Source organism: Sceloporus undulatus, chromosome 2 (genome assembly GCF_019175285.1).
Source record: "Sceloporus undulatus isolate JIND9_A2432 ecotype Alabama chromosome 2, SceUnd_v1.1, whole genome shotgun sequence".
Taxonomy (NCBI): Eukaryota; Metazoa; Chordata; class Lepidosauria; order Squamata; family Phrynosomatidae; genus Sceloporus; species Sceloporus undulatus.
Window position 1 is genome coordinate 102162780 of NC_056523.1, and position 22710 is coordinate 102185489.

The 22710-nt window shown below is 38.3% G+C and overlaps 1 protein-coding gene across 4 annotated transcripts in view; it reads right to left on the bottom strand.

The window, feature by feature from the left end:
* Positions 1–1188: 1188 nt before the first annotated feature.
* The window catches only part of P4HA2 (prolyl 4-hydroxylase subunit alpha 2), a 70460-nt gene continuing 48938 nt past the window's right edge, over positions 1189–22710 (bottom strand). For 2 of the 4 annotated variants that reach the window (XM_042449932.1, XM_042449929.1), the window contains 9 exons: positions 19540–19739; positions 17712–17888; positions 12087–12157; positions 11670–11769; positions 10565–10618; positions 5476–5541; positions 3258–3326; positions 2101–2197; positions 1189–1688 (listed from right to left, as the gene is read on the bottom strand). In XM_042449932.1, coding sequence (XP_042305866.1) covers positions 1618–1688; positions 2101–2197; positions 3258–3326; positions 5476–5541; positions 10565–10618; positions 11670–11769; positions 12087–12157; positions 17712–17888; positions 19540–19739 — 905 coding nt within the window. In that variant the 3' untranslated portion in view covers positions 1189–1617. Of the gene's footprint in view, positions 1689–2100; positions 2198–3257; positions 3327–5475; positions 5542–5607; positions 5668–5852; positions 8884–10564; positions 10619–11669; positions 11770–12086; positions 12158–17711; positions 17889–19539; positions 19740–22710 lie in introns of those variants that run through there. The other 2 variants (XM_042449930.1, XM_042449933.1) reach the window with 2 other exon arrangements.

Below are 22710 nucleotides of genomic sequence, written 5' to 3' on the forward strand. Positions count from 1 at the left end.
GAGAGATTATGATGACAAACTTTATTTACCACCCACCTTTTCCCCAGGACTGGGATTCAGAGAGATGACTCAAGACTGATGACTCAAGACCAAGATAGGAAAAGAACTTGGCTGGAGAAAATTGCAAAACATTCCATATGGATGCATCTCCCCTAAGATACTTCACCCCCATTTCTGCCATTTTAAATAGGCTAGGAGAAAGGAATCTATGCCGCTCCAGATGTTGTTGAAGTAGAATACCCATCAGCCCTAAGAGCACAGCCAGTTACCTATACATGAAGTAAGGAAGCTTGGACTATAGCAGAACTCTAGATAAAGTTGGGTGGACTGCGTCATCCATCAGCCCTAGCCAGCGGAGCATATGTCAAAAGATGATGGGAACTGTAATCCAACATCTGGATGGCCACATGTTTCCAGTCCTGGGCTAGAGAGCATGCTCTCCCCTGAGCCGCATTTAATTTATTTTTTAAAAACCTTGTGCACATCTATCTATCTATCTATCTATCTATCTATCTATCTATCTAGTTAATCATTAACATAATGATATATATCCAGCAAAAGCCACAGTTTTAGACTTTTGTTTCCCCTCCATTTTGGGAGTAATTTGGGGGTGTTAAAATGCTTAAAGTGGTGTAATGCTGAGTTGGTCATTACTTTTTAATATTATCATGAACATTAACTCACAGGTGTTTTGCAAATGGAAAAAAGGCTTTCATTTTCCCTGTAAAGACTTTCCAAGAAGTTTCATTCTTAAGCTGTGGTTTTGGACTCAGCTCAACTTCATCCCAATGTTTACGTGTTGCCATATGTTGCACATATTGTACTTGATAGGAAACACATTACTCCTTTAAATCCATCATATCATACTCCTACCATCAAAACTAATTTTGCCATCACACTACTATACTTCTGTGGCACAGTGTTAGCAACACAAAAAGCAAAACTTCTTTAAAGACAAGGTACATGGAAAGAGCATCCCACATACCTTGTTTTAAAGGAAAATGGAAGTTTGTTTTGTTATTGCTGTGCTGCTGAAATTTAGCAATGGGAGGTGAATGACATAGGCCACAAAAACTGCCAGGAAATTCAGCAAGTGTGTGTTTTCCACCCCCACGTCAGGCTAGGTTTCTTCTAAAATAATAAACTGAAGATACAGGCCCCCCAATGAAGTACATGTTATACATTAAATCTCTTTGAAAATATGTTTTATGTTTTAAAAGAATACTTCAGTTGCACACCTTAGAAAATACAATAAAATTAAAAACTGTACATTTGGAAAACTGGTTCAGTGACCAAAGTTTCACATCTAAAAATTCTGGTTGTTCAGTAGGCCAAAATATCAAACTCTCAGTCATCAGCCAAATACTTTCTGTGTGGTTGATGCAAAAACTGGAGAAGGCAGGAAAATGAAAAGTGTAGATGACATGGAAAGAAACAACCATGTAGCGTCCACCGTAGAAAGAGCTCTCTTCTTCCACTGGCAGAGGCTGTCTTATCTTTAAATAAATAGTGTTATCAATTTTTTCATAGTAGAGTAGGAGTCATTTCTCAGAAATGAACTGGACAGTACACAAAAAAGTGGGGAGATGTGGAAAAAAGTGAACATGTAGGATGGTTTCAGTCGACTTCGGTTGTCCCACATGGTCTTAAGAATTCATTTCCTCTTTCATGAAACCACTTATTCGAGACTGTGAACAACAGATAGTTTAGTTAGGACAGTGCAACATCAGGCCTGGATGCAACATTGTGATATTTGGCACTGAGAAGCAATGTTCTGTTGAGCCAGCAACATCAGACTATGAGGTTACAGGCACATATTCCCCAACACCAGTTTGGAGACCCACCCCAGTGCCTCATGGAGAGGTCCAGTTTGCACTGGGTGTGGAAAGGGGCTGGGGCCAGGGTCCTGCTGCTGACCCTCCAACTGACCACCCAGAAGTCTTTGGGCAGGTCTTGTGAGGCCAGCTGGCCATTGTGAGGCTTAAGGTTAGATCTAAGGTGAAATCTTGTCCCATGGTGAAGTCTCACAAAACAGGGAAGGAATTGTAGACCTTAAATAGGTCTGTGCACGTGGCTCTTGCTAGTTGGGTTCCTACTTACCCCACTTACATCCTACTAACACAGGACATGCAGCATGTCTTGTTCGGTAATCACCTTCTCCACTTCTAAAAAGGTTATACCAAAATACTGCAGTCCCCTGAAAAAGAACGGCCAGTCTTCATTGATTTAACTACATTTGCTATGAATCAACACCATCAACATCTCCTGCAGTTTAAAAAATATGGCTTGAAAACAGACAAAATTAGTTCTACTTAGGTCCCATTGATCTCAGCAGGTTAAATTCACAACATATTAAACCCCACTTGCATTAGATTCCAAATGCAACTAAGGTGCAGACCGACCCTATGCAGACCAGCCTTAAAGGCCAGGTTGGGGACAGGGTCGGGGCAGAGTGTCTATATGATGCACGCTCCGGCTCCGCCCCCAGGGCAACATGATGCCTTGTGCCGCAGTGCACATTGCGCGGCATCACAGCACTCCTCTGGCATTGCATCTGCATGACGCAGCACCAAAGGAGTGCCGTAAAGCTGTGGTGCCGTGGCTATCACACCCTTTCCAGGGTGCAAAAAGGAGCCACTTTTTGTGGTTCCATTTCGCATCCTGCAAAGGCCAGATCAGGGCCATGGTGTGCAGTTGTCGCAGTCTTGATATAGTTGTAAAAGGGTGGCTGGAGGCTGCCTCTTTGGGGCTGTCTGCACAGCCCCTTACTTGCAATGCAATATTATGAATGTCATCTCAGAATTAAGTATATATGAGCTCAATGGAGTTTCTTTTCAAGTTAAGTGGGCACCAGATTTATGTCTAGATCCAACTCAATGTTTGCAAAGCTCCTTAAAATGGTGAACCCCTCTTTGGCATGGACAGATTCAAACTACTCTTAAAAAAAGAATATACTAACAACAGTTAACAGAACACTGCTTAAGCATGAGTTTCATCACCATGGTGATTTTTTCAGAAAACTACTCAATTTTTATTTTTTGAATGAGATTTGGCAAAGAAATGTATATAATAAAAGACCTAACTATAAGCTAACAGACATGGTTAGTGTATCTATTAATGAAGTCAGTCTCCAAACCAAATAGCAAACTAGGTACAAATGATATAGAACAGCAAGAATGCTAGAAAATACTTAGAATGGAAACTGTGCTTGTGACAATTTAAAGGGAAAATTTAATACAAGCAAGCTCAGCTGTTACCTTTTTGGGCCAAATTGCAGCTCCAAAGTCTGGGAAAACTGTGGCGCCTCCAGCTTCTACGTCACTCATCTAAAAAAACAAAATACCCGTAAAAGCCATAGATGGCTTATTACCACTATCAACAATAGCTACAAGACTCTTCACAGATAAACAGATTACAAATGTATTACTTTTTTTCTATGGAGATGTTAACCAGAGTAAAGGATTCATTTTTTAATAACATGTGGATTTACCAGGATAAAAATACAGGCAGAAAAATAAGTAGTTTTAAAGACTTACTATTCAGTCTTAGCATTGCATATTTACACAGCTCTAAATGTCAAACACCAATGACTGACTTAGGATTTATTATACAAATAATTATTGAGTTTCAACTCAATTGAATTTAAGAGCTCAAGTCTGTGCATACAGAGAATCTCATGGTGTTCAGTGCGGCTTACTCCCAGTGTGTGGGTTTAGGATCGCAGCCTAAATCCTTTTTTAAAAAAATGATACTCATCAATGAGTGAAAACTACATAGCTATTTAGCCACCCGTTTCTTTAGCCCATTGGAAACCCTGGCACTGACAACACTACATTAATTATATGCTGTCTCTGAGTGATCCATTTATGGGTCTGACATATGCCAATAAAACTAACACAGCTCTATTTCTTTCCTAAAGTGCAATTTCAGACCAGGGGACACAAATTCCACTAATATGCTAGGTGTCCCTCAGTCATACTGCAATGAATTGCACTTATCTGCATAGAACAATAAATACACTATAAGTTGCTTTCTCTTCAAATGCGAGAGGGGGAGCAATTTCTGCCAGCATCCTCTCCCTACACCTGAAGTTCCTCATACCATAACTGACACCCTTTCTATGGGCCTTCATCTGAGAGCTTGGTATTAATTCACTAAAAACTAATTTTTAGCAATAATCAATTATAATTTTTAACAATTTTGAAAACCAGTGGTCTGAATTCTACTTCAAGTCTGATTTAGAGCAGACCTACTGAAACAATGAAATTTACTTACATGTTGAATTTAATAATTCATTGAATGGATCTAGTCCAGTTGGGACTAACCAGGATTCAGGCTGGTTATTTTAATTATTCTGAAACATCAGCAATGTTGATGGCTTTCACATTACTTCAGTCGCACTTGAGTAGTCACTAATCACTATTATTTTGGTTACATTTTTAGTAATAGTAATTGCATTTTTAAACTTTAGAAGTAACATGTCACTAATGCATTACGCATACTCAATATAACAAGTGGGTTGATGCTTGCTACTATTAATAATATTAATAAATTAATTTTTACATTAACACTAACATATTAACTTTAATAGTCATGTTCATTTTATGAACTTCTATTGTCTTTATCGACAGAATAGAATGTAGGACCCAAGCCATTGTGCTTAAGGTTACAGCAAGTAAGATACCTCTAAAGTAAACAAACCAATAAATCCTAGGTTGCATACTAGTGTGAGTGATATTATAAAATAATTGTTATGCCTATGTCAGTCAAGCTACCGATGCTAAATATGTAGTAAAGTCCTAACTTTTGCTAGCCACTTTGTAAAATTTGCATGACACTACTTTTTCAAGACAATGGAGAACTGCTCCAAAAAAAATCACAACATCACATTCTGGCAGACAAAACTTAAACTAGCCTTTTAATACATCTATTGCAACAATCTATTGTTCTGTTGTATTGTTTTGTTATTTGACCCTTCGGTCAGTTTTAACCCGTATGGTTTTAATTCTTTGTTAGATTTAATACCTTTTTAAGGGGGGGAGGGTACCAGGGATTTGAAATGTTGTATATTTTTAACTTGTTAGCCGCCCTGATTGTTCTCAGAGGGACAGGATACAAATAAATTTTATTATTATTATTTATGATTATTACATGCACAAGTAATAGTATTGCAATATAATTTTCAGATGAGTTCACAAGAATAAGGTCTACTTTGAGGCAAGTTTTTATCTAAATGGCAACTCAGTTTTTATTGAAACCAACACAACAGTACAAATCTACACTGTATTGTAAGTTGGACTAGTATAAATAAAAAACCCAAAGTCTCCTTTATAGCCATCCTGGCTGTATGTGATGCTGACAGGACAAGGGCACCCTCACATTCTGATTCTATACACTCTCTACTACGTTGCGTACAACTGGTTAGAGTGCAGAAAAAGGTCTCAATTCCACATGTACAGGATTGGTCATACTTACATAGTTTAAAAAAGTAGCCACACGATTCCCAGTCCCTAAACGCTTGAAAGCATCAGGTTCCTCTTTCTATAAAATTAAATAAAAGTAAACTGCAAGCTTTAAGCACACAGACAAGGACAGAGAGGTACTTACATAGTTAAGAAACGTCGCTAGCCTATTTCCTTCCGTTTTGAGAGTGCTGTCAAAGGGTCGCTGAAACAAACAACAACTTTAACCCCACTTCCAAACTGGTTGCATGTTTGTTGCTTTGGAAAGAGAGCTGTGTAACCTGATCCTGTGTACATCCATTTGGAAGCAAGTCCCACTGCGTTGTTCTGTGGGGCTTATTCCTGAGTGAGTGTGCACAAGACTGCAGGGATGGACTCCCAGGCTACATATATTGACACAGTAAGTATTAAGTCAGCATAGCAATGCAAAGTCAAAACTTTGTTGTTTCAACCTATGACTCAACCACTTTTTTTTATCCAAAACAGACACCAGGTATACAGGCAAGAAGAAGAACAGGGAAAGTTCTTCTTGTTTTTAGCTATCAAATCAGTATGTAGCAGAACAGTGGATAATTTGCGGTCCTCCAAATATTGCTGGATTAGACATCCCAGCATCCCTCACTATAGGCCCTGCTGGCTACGGTTCATGGGACTTAAAAATGGAACACCATTTGGAAGCAGCAGATTCTGCACTTTGATGAATAACCAAATCAGGACTGGATGGGATCATTTTGTATAGGCATGTATTCTAAACATTTAAGAAAGTTCATTGTAACTGGCTGCTTTCTCTTCTTAAATTACATACAGCTGAGGCAAGTGTGCCGCTCTCATTAACTCTCATTAAAGGTTTCCACTGCAAAAGAGTGTTGTTAGTATTAGTCTTGTTTTGTAATTTGATGGATTGTAATATCAATAATGATTTTAGCTAAAGAGATTGTTGACTTCCTGAAGATTTTGAGACTTCTCGACTGTTTCAGGCCACACAAGACCAAAGCTTTGGGCAGCGATCACACTATTCAAATGTCACAGTGGGAATGCAAGATTTCAGGATAAAAATGCTAAGAATAAGATGTAATGTTTCTACAAAGTTTTAGATGTTAATTACATGATCAAAGCAAGTCATAAAAAAATCTGAAAGCAGTTATCACACCCTACCAAAAGGCGGTAAAAACGGAATTTTTCTGGTGGGCCTTCCAAGACTGACCTCCTAAAAGGATAGAACTGTCCACTTGCTCCACTTCTCCCCCCTTTAATACAGCCACTCTGGCTTAACTTTGTTATAATGCACTCTTGTTGTGAATTTTATGATTTTATTGTCTTTTAAGGGAGGGTTGGAGGGAATGTTTTTGTTATGCTTTGTTATTGCTATGCAATTGTTTTTGGTATGCTTTACTTGCCTCGATCCTCCAATAGGGAGAGGTGAGATACAAATAATAATAATAATAATAATAATAATAATAATAATAATAATAAAACAGCAAATGCCCTTTTTTGCAGGCCTTTCCCACATCCTTAAGGAAGCATCTAAACCTAGACATAGTCCATCAGAAATGGCAGAGAGAGTGCCCGCATCACCACTTCTGTACTCTACATTTAAAGGCTAATGATAGATTGGGCACCATTTTCTGAGCCTGCTCCTGAGGGCCAACCTGATTCTGAGATTTAGTTAATGCAATGAACAGCTGGCAAAGTAAGTGCTTTGTGTGCTGTTAAACTCAAGGTTAGGGTGGGATGGCAATGAGGTTAGGGTGGGATGTAGTATGAACAGAGAGAAAAGGGATATTAAAAGGAGAAAAAAGGAGAGTAAAAATCCACCATAAAGATTTCTGTGCAGTGTGGAAAGAGAAAATGAGAAGGATAACTGAGAAAGGGAAAGAGAGACCTATGGTGGTGGGGGGGGGGGGAAGAAAAATTCTAAAAGAATTAAGTGTCAGGCAGACAAGCTTGTGTGATAAAAAAATAAGGTGACTGAAATGCAAAGAGTTGTGAAGGATGGAAAAGAAGTGGGAGCATGGGAGTGGTGAAAGATATAGAGAGACAAATGGAAACAACAGAAATCAGAGATAGCTGTGGTAGTGGGACACTTATGATGCTATCAGTAAAAGTGAGTACACTAGATTAAAAATAGCAATAACTGGAAACAGCTGTGGGAAAGCAAGGAGAGGGTAAAAGATACAGGAGTCAAGACCAGAGGAGGCAGAGACACAGACAGTGGAGAACACAAATGTCATCTGTTAAAACAGGGATAGAAATTGTGCAGCTCTTCAGATGTTATTGAACTCCTATCACTCTTTTCCACTGGGCATACTGTCCAGGGCTGATGGAAGTTACTGTTCAACCCTTATATAACAGGAAGAGAGAAAAGCTTAACAGAAAATTCAGAGAGTGCTTTAGCCATGTTGCCAGAATGCAGTATGGAATACAGACCCAAGGCGAGGGGGTGGGGGGAATCATGTTAAAATGGTAAAATAGTGTTTTTACACAACTAACATGTTAATAAAAATATAAACTTGTCTTCAGAATGGTTTAAATTAGTTTAAGTTGTACTGCCTCATCATTAGGAGAATCTACATTAGTGCCACGTATCAAAACAACTGCATAAAACATGGCCATGGAAGCAAAATAAACAAACACACAAAGAGCTGGAGAAATGCTGGGAAAAAAACTTTAATTATCATACAGCAATAGCAAACAGCTTCAGGTTTTAATCTGTGTTGCATACAGAGCCTGGAGGACCAGTCCAAACCCCATAATAAATCCAACTGTTGACTTTCCTTAACCTTGGCAGTTCCTTCTAGCTGCATTCCAAGTATGACTCCTCCCCAGCCAAGAGGAAGAATGGTCCAAGTGAGAAAATCTTTGCTAGTTGTTTCAATGCCTGAATTTCTTATACAAATCAACATTAGCATAATTGCTTTAAATGTACTTAAATTTCTTTCCAAGCCTAATAGTTATAGACAATATGCTGCCATAATACTTCCCCAACATGAATGGGGGAAAGTGCTATCAGGGTACCATCCAACCAGGCCAAGGCCAATGCAACTGCAACAACAGCAAAAGACAAGTGGTACTGCTTGAACAAGTTTTATTCAGATGATGAATGAGAAATGGTTTTAGGATTTTCAACAACAGCAGCAAAGATCCCACTCTTGCATTTGCTTGCTTTGAATAAACTGATGTGATAAGAAAGCCAATCCCACACTGCAAACTATCAGACATAAAAATCAAAATTACATTCTAATTTAGCTTCTCAAGACAAATGTAAAGCCAAGCTGTTACATATGTTCTCTGAAAGCAATAGACCAAATAAATTGTTCCCCATTCACATCTCACTTCGTAGGCATGAGGAAATGGCATGCTATTGCATCATTCCAAATATGATCACAACTACATCTCCTAAGAATATTTTGTTTAAAATAACCTGGGAGACAAAATAAGAAAGACAGGTCAGGAGCAGTGACAGCAGGGGTGAGAGTAATGTGTCCTTCCAGATGTTGTTGGATTGTAACTACCAACAATCCTAGCCAGCACACATCATGTGGAGAAATGCTGGGAGTTGCAGTCCAACTGCATCTGGAGGGCGAAATGACTGTCATTATGAGCTACGCCTTTCTCACAGAATATGGTCTACTGGTTTCAATTTCTTTCTTTAAAGGTCTACCACAATTTGATGACTACACCAGGGTTCAGTGCTATGGGCAATTTCAGTCAAGGAAGTGGTCAGAAGAAAAAAGTCCCTCTGCCAGAACTATAACCCTGGTTCAAAATCAGTCCTATGCCACAGTTGTTTTTTCAGGGAAGAAAAAAAGATATCAGAGTGAATAATACCATACCCTCCTACCTATAAGATCATTATAATCATTTTACGTAGATACAAGTTTGAGAAAAATGGTCGGTGTTGTGTTGTAAGAAAGACAATGTATCATTGCCCATGTAATTGTTTTTCTCCTTACATGTTGAATATTGCTTATCTAAAATGCTTGGGACCAGAAGTTGGGAATTTTTTAGATTTTGGAATAAAAATACAATGGGCCCTTGGTATCTGCTGAGGTTTGGTTCCTGGACCCCCTGTTGATACCAAAATCTGTGGATGCTCAATTCCCATTAATACAATGGCAAAGTAAAATGGTGTCCCTTATATAAAATGGAAAAATTAAGGTTTAATTTTTGGAGTTTAAAAAAATATATTTTCAATCCATGATTGGCTGAATCCATGGATAAACGATCCATAGATACGAAGGGACAACTGTAGTATGGTATGTACCTATACTGTCGTTTTTTGTGGGTTTTTTGAGCTATGTAGCCATGTTCTTGAAGAGTTTATTCCTGACGTTTCGTTGGCATCTATGGCTGGCATCTTCAGAGAATGCTGACCTGGAAGAGAGTGGGCCCACTCTCTTGCAGGTCACTCTTCCAGGTCAGCTTTCTCTGAAGATGCCAGCCACAGATGCCGGAGAAACGTCAGGAATAAACTCTTCCAGAAAATGGCCACATAGCCCAAAAAAATCCAGAAAAAACTAAGGATGCCAGCCATGAAAGCCTTCGACTTCATACCTGTACTGTATTTGTGAGGCTAGAGAGCAATGTAGTTGGAGAGACACAAGGATCTTTAAAATGGTGAAAATCGAACCATAGTGTTTGGTGTGAATCCATAAGTCCTGTCATTTCACTGATCCCCACATCTCTCTCCAGCCTCACTTCATGAAAACAAGAGATGACCAATGACTCTTTGACTGCATCTCCTGAGGTCTTTTTCTCTGCTTAAAAGCAACTGCTGGGCTGGGAGGAGGGGTCTAATCAGAGTTGTATCACTAGGAGAGGTCAAGTCAACCTCTCTTCAGACTGTTTCCTCAAGGTAGGCCACCCCCTTACTGCACTTGCCTTCCCACTGCTGGAGGCAACTTCAACCAGGAAAAAGGCAAGGGGAAAAATTTTTTTTGGTCCCCTTCCTTTCCCAGAGCAGCCAAGTTGACCCAGAGGTGCTTCTGAGTGAAGTAAAAAGAAGTCAAAGTTAATTGTGCATCTCTGTCACCCCTAGTTTGGCCCTTACAAGATAAGCATGACTCTCAGCAATAAAATAAAAAAATATTTCAGACACTTACCCTTGAAAAGTCGAAGTGTGGCTCATATTGTCCTCCCATGCCATAATTAGCAACCTAAGGTATGGAAGAAAATGACATTTGTTTAGCAAAATGAAGTACATGGAAATAAAAAAATATATTCTGTTCAACAAGAAGAAAAGCCTAGATGACGACGACATTCATCATTACAGCATTATTATTCCTGTTCTTATTAGCTTTACAAATTTTAACAGCTCTAGAGACAATAAAAGGACAGGTTCTCGCCTATGTATAACTCCACCAAGGAGAAACATAGGAAAGACAGGAGAAGACTATGTGATTAATGCAGTTACATATTATTAGTCTTATGTGAAGCTTTCTCAAACTTGGCACATTCCAGATGTCAACCACAGCTCTCATCATCCCCAGAAAGAAATGGCACCATCCTGAAAGCTGAGAGAATAAACAGAGGTGGGCTTGGGGAGATTTTTTTTAAAAAAATGTGAAATTTAGTTTTTGACATAATGAGTTTGAGATGACAATGAATTATCTAAGAGGAAATATCAGACAAACAGTGAAATAGGTGGAAGGACTAAGAAATTTCCATAAAATAAAACTGGCTTGTTTATCCCTGTGAGTTTCAGTATATTTTTTTTGTCTTGGACAGATTCCAAAAACAGCAGCTGAAGGAGACATTCTCCATTCTTCAACACATTAGTAGTTCTTACTGGTCCTGATGACCAAATCATCAGCTCTGTATATTTTATCTGCCCCATACTAATGTTTAGAATTTGGAATTTCAACACTCTGAACTGAGGTGAATCTCAAAGAATTTATGGAAATTCTTAAAGGAGAACTTAAAGAAATATGAATTCAAAGACAAAGCCACGTTAGTCTGGAAAATCAGTATGCAAAGGGATCTTGTAGCATTTCTGAGATTAACTGAAAGAAAGAAGTAAGCATGAGCTTTCGTAGACTTGAGCCTACATCCTCAGATGCATGTAACATCCATTTTGTAATCCATGATACCCCAGAGTTAACAACCTCCTCACAGTTCAGCTGCATACACCAAAGCGTGCAATGTCACAGCAACAATTGTTTTCTGTAATTACAGAAGTAAAAATAGGTAATGTACATTGGTCTTTACCTGCAATAGTTCAGCTGTTTTCACTGTTAGTCCTGTGATGTGTTCCATTCGCCTATTCACTTTGGCAACAACCAGGTCATCCTCTTCTTCGAGCCATGAACTTATAGAATATAAGAAATTTATACAATACAGTACTTAGAGAAACCTCTCAATTCATTAGCAAATCAAGTATGTTTAATATTTATACACTTATTTATAAAGGTGCCATTTATGGCAATATTCTTAGAAGGTAGATGATATACTAATATAAAGCCCTAATCTCAATATTGTTTGACTGTAACATTAAAAGCAATGACACATTACAGGGCAATAAAAAATAAATAAAGTACAAAATACTAAATATTTAAGATAGCTCTTTATTTTAAGACCTTCAAAAATACATGGGAATTACTTGTAAGAAAAAGAGAATTTTATTACCTTTTAGACACTCGGTAGTTGGCTACAGTCAATACACCTGTCTTAGGGTCACGTACAGTAGCCCTTGCCAACTGTATTAAAAACACAAGGTTTAATAATTGGAGTAATACAAAATGTATTATAGAAATTAATAAAGTTCTATCTTCTGTCTTGCATTTATAAGGAGATAAAAACTCTGTGTAAATGTGTTATTCCTTTAACTGGTTGTATACAAGGAGGTGCTGAGAAGTTCTTGGTCCAAACAACTTTCCAAAATCTGAGTTTAATTTTGTCACTGTAGATTGAAGGAGGGTTCTTTTTGCACTGTACATTGCCAGTTTGCAGGATCATAGTTATGATTTCTGATTCCCCTCCCCCCTCGATTATTAACAGAACCATGTCAATGAAAAGTGTGAAATTTTCAAGTGCTGAACTTCAGGCCAGAGAGTGGATTTACTGCATCACTTGCAAGCATAAATTCATTTTGAATGAATCCATACTAAAATCTTAATTTATGGATGAGTTTGAAATTATTCCTCATCAGAGGTGAGCAAATGTGCACCATGTCTGGGTGCCCATTAGCATGCCTTGCTGCAGTAGGTTGCCTAATTTTGAGAAGTTCTTTGAAAGTACAGATTCCACCAGATCCACACTTTCAGCAGCTGCCAAAGACTGGGACTCAGACAGGGAGAGAAGAGCCCTTTAAAACAGCCCTTTCTAATATGCCCAGTGCAATGAATGTTACTGATAAAACAGGAGTTAGTGTCAACCTAGGGCAATCAGGAGCAACAAATAGCAGACCATCAGCCAAATCTGGCAGGTGAAGTTTAACAACTTGCCCTCAGTTGTTTAAAAAAGGTGTGAGAGGGGCATGAAGGGCAATGGTAATGGTTAGGGTGAGGGTGGGAGAAGTAAAGTGGGTGTGTTTTTTAAAATGTAATTTGCATTTCATGTGTTTTAATTGTTTTTAAATTAGTATTTTAATTGGATTTTTTTAAAAAAATTTTTAATTTTATTAAAATTATAATCTTCCTCAGATTTCAAGTCTAAATAAGTAAATAAACGGAAGATAGTTTAGCATAATTAAATAAGGAACAAAATCCCAGACCTCACCAGACATCTCTGGGATCTAAATAAAAAAGAGGCAAAATCCTGAGACCACTGTTTCCAGAATCCAATAATCAGAAGCAATAAATCAAGCTCAAAGACTGGGTTGAGTACTAAGGGTATCTGAAATAAGTATATATAAACTTACAATGAGGTGGTCTTATTTGCAAAGAGAGAGGAAACAAGAATAACAACTTGGAATAGTTACACAGAGGAAAAAGAGTAAAGTTATCCAGTTTAGCAATACCTACTGTACCAATAGCACGGATCTCACAGAATGTAATAGTTCAGGACTCAATGAAACTGAGGGACTGTGAGGGCAGTAGAGGCCAGCTTTTATAACTTTATCTCATGGCAACCTAGAAGGTTCCAATTATAGGCTGAACAAACTAGAACTTTCTAGCATTTTGGCATACGCATGTGAAACAGCTGGAAGTAATTACTTGAACTATCAAATATCATTTTGTTCACTTTGAAGTGCCTAAACTTAAGATAAGGGAAAAGTTAGTTCATCTTATTAGAAATAGAAGCTGCTACAAGTGTTCCGAAGCAGCAACTGGCTGCAGGGAATCAGAATTTCTGCATGACAGATGAATAAACAGAATGGTACTTACAATCTTGGGACTAGCTAACACTTCATTTTAGCTACTACCAATACACCTCTGATCCATTAAACTCCACACCTAAATAAAGCAACTTTCCAGTATTACTTGTTGCCACATCTACAAATATGAATCAACAACGTTTGGCTAAAATCTACTATATCCATTAGAACCTACATCCAACCATAATGATTCTCCAACTTACAATTTTTCCCTCCCTTGTTTTCCTCCATGTAATGTTTTCCTCCATTTTCTTTCCTTACAATCCACCTATTAATTTTCTTGTCTTGGCACACAGCTTTTGGAACAACTGAGTGCCAGAACTCTGACTCATCTGCTATTCCCTTGCAGGCTCCTGTGCTACAAATCATGGCCAGAAACTCAGTTTGCTGAATGTTAAGTGTACAGTAAAGGTTTGCTTGTTACCTTAAGTTGTCTTACTTTCACCATATGGTTCCTGTCTGTGGGCTTCAGTCACCCTAAACAGGACAGAAATTCTCCACATACATCCTTGTATTAATTAATGATGAGTGGAAGTCCCATCTGCTCAACATGGAAATGGCTTAGCAATTCAAAGCATCATTGGAACACTGCTTCCCCGCAAAAGTTCCAAACTGACTTGTGATTTTACTGTGCTGTCACACATTAAAATGCCATCTTTTTGTCCAGATCTTGGATGTTAACTTAAACAGAGCTAAGCAACAGTACACGAAGGTGATTTTTAAGCCTCTGAAATACCACATGGAAGCCCAAGGATGATCCCAAATCTTGGGAGAAAAATGGGTTGTGCAAATCACAAACAGTGTGAATCCAGAAAATTTGTATTTCAACATCATAGTAAGATCTGGTGTTCCTTCGGCTGATGAGGGAACTGTTCTTTCTGAAAAAAGTCCAGCCTGTAGTCTAGAATACATTACAGATGAGTGGCAAGTGGGAAATGGAAAATAAAATTCTTTCCCAACTTGATCTTGTAAATATTTGGTGGAAAACCTATATGTTTTATGAATTTGGTGCAATTAACATTCATACTGAAAGATTTATTCCTCTATAAATCTAACTCTTAACCACTTTTATAAATATAATATGAGTGACATTTAAACAAAAAACACCCCTACAGGTTTTTTCCAGTGGTTTCAAAGTACAGTAATATGTATAGTTTAAGTGGGTTAGCATTAAAAAAGAATGACATTATTGCTGAATAAAATGCATCCACTCAAAGCCTAGAGATGCTGTGCCTCAAATGTAGGTTTGTTCCTTTTTATTTTTTCCCACCCCTATCAGAATAACAAACACCATGCTGACTCTTTAAAATGACTCTTTGTCAAAACCATACCTTCATTTCAAAACTAGAAGTGGCTTTACACATACATTTATTATGCCACAGATTTCTATTCAGTGAAAGATGTTATGTTCCCAAATGCACGTAACACTACATATAGGATGCATTCCTTTTGAATCACTCATGCTTCAATTTTGCCCAAGGCTTTTTTTTTATACCTAAGCAGAAGGGAGGGGTTAATTTTTTTAAACATATGAAGTAATGGTGAAGCATCAGGAAAATATCTACCGTAAGTTTATAGAGGCAAAAGCCACAAGTCAGTGAGAAGAATGTCAGCCAAGGCAAACTGGCTGTTGAACAAAGAATTATTGCTTTAGAAATATCTCACATAAAACCCATGTTCTCCAAAAGGCTTCATTTTCTTCTTCCATTTTCATTAGCTCACTCACATCTCAGGTGAGCAAACTGTGGCCCCTGGGGCTACATGTGATGCCCCAGATATGTTTTTGTGATTTTTGACACCTTCATAATTCCCAGAATGACATTTTCTTGTGGCCAAAAACAGAGGTTAAACTGGGCTCTAGGAAACCTCTGTTTACCTTTTAGATAGGTCTCAAGGGTTTTTTTTCGAGAAGTAGAAGTGGACTTCCAGATGCTTGGCAGGATTGTTTTATTTTTCAGCAATCTATGCAACCCACAAAGAGCCTCAGGATATATAAGTGGCCCACAGACCTAAGATGGTTGCCTATCCCTGCTATGCATCATTCATTTCACAATAAATACTGCAATCACTCCAACAAACTGCATTTCCTTGTATTTGTGCTACAGGAACAATAAATCCCCAAAATATTGCATCACTGCACTGCAGCTAAGGGAAGCCATGACCCAGATCAGGGGTTATAAACTTTGGATGCGCCAGATGTTTTGGACTCAGCCTCCCAGAATCTCCTTGCCCAACTTGTTTTGAAGAACAAAAGATTTAGCAGACCAAAGCCGAGAACCACTGATACAGGTATACTATAGTTAACGTACTTTCTCTGTCATTCTGCCCAGTGCCATGAGATGAAAGTTTATGTTTGAAAGCAAGGGGAAGGAGATTAGTTCACTGAAAGATAACATGTTTCTCTAAAAGGGAGCTATGGGTTCATTCAATGGCCCCATTAGGTCATAACACTAAATTACTGCTCAATATTCAGTGATTAGACCATATACACACTCCTCTTTTTCTCTGTGAAAGATGCAAGAAAAGACTTGTTACTTTATAGTTTTCTTTTATTAACCAATTGCAATTTATCATTCTGTGCAATTAGTCTGAATTACAGCATGTAAGTGTATGACACTTATAGGAAACTATAAGTTTCCTAACTTATAGTTCACTTTAACCACAATTTGGAGTTTTGACATCACACTAAACTGTGACAAACTCAAAACAAGTGAAAGCTTCTACTGCCCAAAGGATGCACTGGCAAGTAGGAATGACTATGTCCAAGCCCCAAACTTGTGTATGTAATCCAGAATCATTATACCAGAATCAGACAGCTTTGCATGATCATATGTATTCATCTGCTGTTAGTGGTGGTGGTGAATTTGCTCCAGATTTTAGTCCCAATTTTAAAGTAGTTGTCTGATGTGCTGAACTCTCTCTCTGAAAGAGTGTCAACACACTCCTTTAGAGTCAAGACTGAAACGAGGAGCTGACTGAATGCCCAATTGACATGGAAGCCACCAGCTGCCAATGGTTTCGATTTCAAATTAGAACAGCTTTGGATCTGTACTCAATGGAGCTCAGCAGAAAGAATATTTAAGCACTGTGACTATAATAGGAGAAGGGCTGAAAGAGGAAGAAAAAGGGTCAGAAAGAAAGAAAAGTTCATAATAAAAGAGCTCATTATAAATATTTTTCAATCCTGTTTCTTATCAGGCTGCCCAAATTATAATGAATAAAACAGACACATATTATTTAGTCCAGAGCTGGCATAAGTTCATATTGCCTGGTTCTGCAACCAAAGGAAGAGAATCTTAAGCACAAGCAGGAGAGTAGATGTGCCACCCAAATCTAGAATCTAAGATGCAATTCTTCACTTCAATACAGCTTCTGAAAAGCAGAAAAAGTGTTGTTTGGATCCAAGAAGTACAAGAGAAAGAGAGAGAAGATCCAAGAGAGAGAGAGAGAGAGAGAGAGAACAAAGGAGAAACAAGGAGTTTGTGTCTAATGTTCGGAGTTTAGAAAAACTATTTTTAGGACTAAATCTCACAGAATCCTCCACGCTGGGGGTTATGAATTGCAGTCCAAAAGGTAACTTTTACAAACTCTGCTGATATCAGAACTTCACAGGAATATAATTTTGCTGAGGGTTCAGAGAGAACTTCTTACTGGTCCAGCATGGAGATCGAGGATAATGATTGAGTCTGGGTTCATTAATGCATAAGCCTGTTATAACTTCAAATGAACCCAAGGTGGCAAGTGTGTGGCCCTCCAGATGTTGTTGGAGTGCAACTCCCAAAGCCCCAGCCAATATAGCCAATGGTGAAGAGTAATCTGCAGACCAGCAACATCTGGAAACTGGCCATATGTTTCCCATCTCTGAGTTAACCAACCATATTAACCAGTGAAAATATTATGATAACATTAACTGGCTGAAGAAACAGTCCACTTACTTTTGGTTTAGCCAGTTCCTTAATCTTCTCTATTTCCTCATCAGATAAGACATCATAATATCTTACAATGTGTGGACTGTCCCACTCATCTTCTTCTTTAAAAGGTGCAATAAGTAGGTGAGGATTTCGGTTCCCACTGTGATACCTACAGAACAGCCTCTTTTGTCTTCGAGGTGTCTGTAAACAAATTCAGATTTATAAACTGTTTTACACAGTTAATTAAAATTCAGCAAAGTTTTAGAGATAAATCCTATTGAATAATGGCAGTCTGTAGAATCCCTCTACACAATGGGATTCAAGGTGGGTTATAACAATTTTAAAAAAGACAGAATAATTTAAAAAGACGGAAGTAAAAACATTAATTTACAAAAGTTAAAAAAAATTATGAAACATTATTAATATTAAAACACAAATTAAAACCAGCACAAGTAAAATTCAGCCACCAAATGTCTGCTTAAATAAAAATGTCTTCAGCTGTTTCAGAAAGAGAACAGGGAGGGTGCTGACCTGACCTCTCATGGCAGGGAGTCCCACAGTCTGGGAGCAACCACAGAGAAGGCCCTCTCCTGAGTCCTCACCAACTTCAAAAGTGGTGGGACTGAGAAAAAGCCCTCTCCTTCCGATCTTAGCACCTGGGTAGCTTGCATAGGGAGATACAGTCCTTCAGATAGTCTGGACCCAAGCTGTTTAGGGCTTTAAAGGTCAAAACCAGCACCTTGAATTCTGCCCAGAAACAGACCAGTAGCCAGTGCAGCTGTTTCAACAGGGGAGTGACCTGATCCCTGTAGTGAGCCCCAGTCAGCAGGCTGGCCGCAGCATTTTGTGCCTGCTGCAGTTTCCAAAGAGTTTCCAAGGGTCGCCCTACATAGAGCGCATTACAATAGTCCAAATGGAATGTAATCAAGGCATGTGTCGGGGTAATGGAGATTATTGTACGTGCCGATGGGATATACGCACATTTAACTTCAAATACGGGTCATATGCAGTCCGTATGCAACCTGGGCTTATCCCACAACTTTTCAAGGACAGGAAAATTCTTGAAAATTTCCATCAGGAAAAAGATGGGATAAGGTGCTTGTGATAATCTCTATGGTCTTTCAATGCCTGGCAATGACCTTTTTATTCTCCTAGCCATTTAAAGAACCTTTTTAGTGTGCGTATATTTGCACTCTTATACTGTTTTTGATTAGCTTCCATATGCTGACTTATTTTCTTTGCCATTTGATTTTCATTTTCTATTCTGCTTCCTTAGCCTTTCTTTCATTGCATCACTGTTGCATTTTAAGTACCCATTGTCCCAAAATCTTGGGCTACTAGTTTGTTTAAAAATACAATAAATAAACAACAACTGAATAGCATCTTTTCCATGACTACATCTAAGCACTAGAAATATAATAATCAGTAGATACAGATTCATAGATGGCCCCAAAAATTTAGACTGCACTTATCAACGGTTTCTCATCTACCTGAAATGATGTTTCAAGTGGAGCTCTTCAGTATTTTTAGTCATGAAAGATGGAAGGGTGAAAGGAATCTTTATTGGGTTTTCTGCTGTCACAAAACTGGGAAGAATAGCTGACTTCTCAGAAAACAGTAATGAAACAAATAAACAAAAATACTGATTAGCTGAAAAACTGTCAATTTTTACACTTAGTACCTACCCCTAGATACATGGGCATAGAACCCATAAACCAAGGCAACCTGTTATGTCTGAAACTATCTGTGCACTTATTTGCAAGCAAAAGGCTAAGTGTGTGCCAACTTATTTGGGGAGCACAAAAGTGCAGCACAAGAGTTAGAAGCTGTAGACTTTGGGCTTCTCTCTCACCATTTTCACTCCTTCACCTCTGCAAAGGCCTTCATAGATCTCACGTTCTGGCAGGTAGTCCTGGGGCCTTTCATAAATTCCACTATATGTTGTTGGCTCTGTTGTGTTTGAAGTTTCACTGAAGGCCTTTTCTTCTTTTTCATTTTCCAGCAGTTTCTCAAAATATTGCATGTTGCTGCCTGCCCTCTCGTGACTGGGGTCTTGATTGAAAAAAAATGGAGAGTGAAAATCAGAAAAAGTTACATATTCCCATAATCTGAGCAGAGAATACCTGCACCAGGCAAAAAAAAAAATTAATAACAATAAAATAAAAATAATCTCCTCCTTTATTACTCCTGGGTGACGTTTTAAAAATAAACCCAAAACAGAACCTAGATTCTCCAGAATCAGTTCAAATTACAATCTTGATTTTGACTGAGACAAACTAAGGTAAGCAAGAGATCAAAGCTCTTTCAGCTCAAAGCTTGTTTCAGAACAATAAGGAATGTCATTCTGTACTTATTACATATAAAATCTTTTTTGCTTTAAAGATACACATATTTTAGAATAAAAGAAACTGTTAATTCATTTTTATGTGAACTATTCAACAAAATATTCCAGTCCAGGTCAAGTAGTAGAGCATGAGATTATGCACTGCCTCAGAATGAAAGTACATTTCTATTTCTATAGTACAGATGGAAATAAAAAGATTAATTTCAATGTTAAGGACATTTGAGATTGCATTTGGAAAAAAACTTGAGAACAGGTTGGCAATATATATAACCCTACATGACTGCTGCAATCCAATTTTTCCTACATCACTACAATATTTAACATTAATATGTCATAATTCCTATGAAATCCAAATCTCTAGCCATCAAGCAAATACTAAAAGCAATAAATTTAAAAGTCTCTGGGTAGATTTAAATCAATCACAGATAAATAAGTGTCAATTAAGCTCATGTTTCTAACGTTTTTTTGTGTGTAAAAGAAGATACAATACAAATTGACACCGTGATGCTCCTAAATGATAGTAAGGCTCAAGCCCTGTATGCATGGGCCAAATGGCCCATGTTTCACCCAGACCCATGTCAGCTGTCCAGACAATGCAGTCAAGAGGCCAATCTGGTGATCCCAGAGTCACCCCAGCCCAAAGCAGCCTTCATCCTGTCCTAAAAGACTGGCTGTTTTCAAGAAACTGCAGTCACAGCAGGAAGACCGGACAGCCCCATTCATCCCATACCTGCTGTCACATAACAATTGTGGCCAGGTATGGGGGGGCGAGACAGCAGTGGGTCCATGGCACAGTGGCAGGTGGGTATGGAAATACCCGCCTTTCATCGCAGCAGACTGGCAACTGACCAGGATGCTTGTGTGTGTGTGTGTGTGTGTGTGTGTGTGTGTATTAGAAATCAGTATATGTGAAAGATCTGTTAATCTTGGTGTCCTTGGAAAAAAAGGTTTCTCAAGACAGTCAGCTTTCACAGCCATACATAGGAATCAGAAAAAATATGGCATGGATGATTCTTAATTTGGTATTCCATAATATTAATTCTTGGGGATTTTATCTAGCTCCCCCACAGCTGCCCAATCTTCTTCTGATGTCTGACTATAGTTTTCATTTCGATTACTGACTGAGCCAATGTATGACAATTGTTATGGCTTTATTACCCATGTTTTAGAGCATAGTACTAAAATGTTGTGCATAACCTTCATATTGGTCAAGAAAGTGGAAGAAAAATGTTGAAATTATTCATTCTTCTCTACAGGAACAAAATAAGCAAATATTTACATCCCTAATTGTGAGGGTCTTTAAAACTTTAAAGAAATCTGATTTTGTAAAATGGTGTTTTGTTTTTTATTTTTTAAAAATTATCCAATGCCCATTGAATACAAAACAATATTTAGGCTATCATAAGCCCCATACAGACTGCCAAAATAAAGCTGCTTCGGGTCACTTTGGAGGTATGCTGTTTAAATGATGCACGTGTCCTAAGAGTCTGGAAGCTGCACCAAAGCTGTGCTCAGGTCCTTAGTACTGGATCATGGCTTTGGCGTGGCTTCCAGACTCTTAGGACGCATGCATCATTTAAACAGCATACCTCCAAAGTGACTTGAAGCAGCTTTACTTTGGCCTGTCTGTATGGGGCCATAGTTAACTAAAGTGTTTTCTGACAGAATTTGAGTGAATTATTGTTTTGGGTTGGGGAAACTGAACTTTAATCCAAGTGACTAATATCAGATGTCAACAAGAAAAGCAGTGACTAAGAAACCTTTAGTGTCTGCCAAAATCACCCTATTCTACTGTCAGGAATCTGTCATATTTGTCTAAATGCATGGTGAGGTTGATGAATTGTGCTTTCTAGAAAAATACAGAAACCCAGACACAGGCGATCATATTGCTATTTATTTTTACATTCACTGTAAAGCATGAACATCTGATAGACCATGACACTTAAATGGGACCTAAGAAGAATAAAACTAGGCACTTAACTACATTTATAGGGAAACAGCCATAAACAGTTATCAAAGAGCAAGCATGAGGTATCAGGAAAGACAGACAAACACAGATGGAAAACAGCCATTCCCAAGTCCAGCAAAGCACATCTGTGTAAACTAAGTTGCCAAACTGACCATATCTCACTTCCAAGCCAAGTAGTTCACTATCCTGTTCCTCAAGTACCCATGACTGTATGCCTGTGAACCAAGACCCTGGAAAAGCAACAAATGCAGGTGGATTCATACAGTTTTCCTAAGTCAGGCAGGTGAGGAGCATTTTTAATGTCAAGGTCAACATTCCAGCAATAGGTAGGGCCAGAGAGAGAAGTCCGCAGGCTACAGCCAAAACATTACAATTGTAACTCTAACACACTGTGTATGTACACACTGGATGAATGAGAGAAGCCTTGTGTCCAGGCATTTTCGTTACCCAACTTGTTCCCAGCTAAAGCTTTGAAACTGGGGAGAGAGTGGAATGGTGACTATAGTATCAATAATCCAGAGGAGAACTGGAAAGGATGTGTGCCCCAGGCAGACACCAGAGATTTGTGTTAGACTCACAGATAGGGTTGCCATAATTCTCTACTAAAAACTGGGACAAAATGTAGGACAAAATTGAGACCAAAATATAAGGACAATTGTAGGATAAAATTTAGCCCAAAATGTAGGACATTTAAGAAAAATGGAGGACCT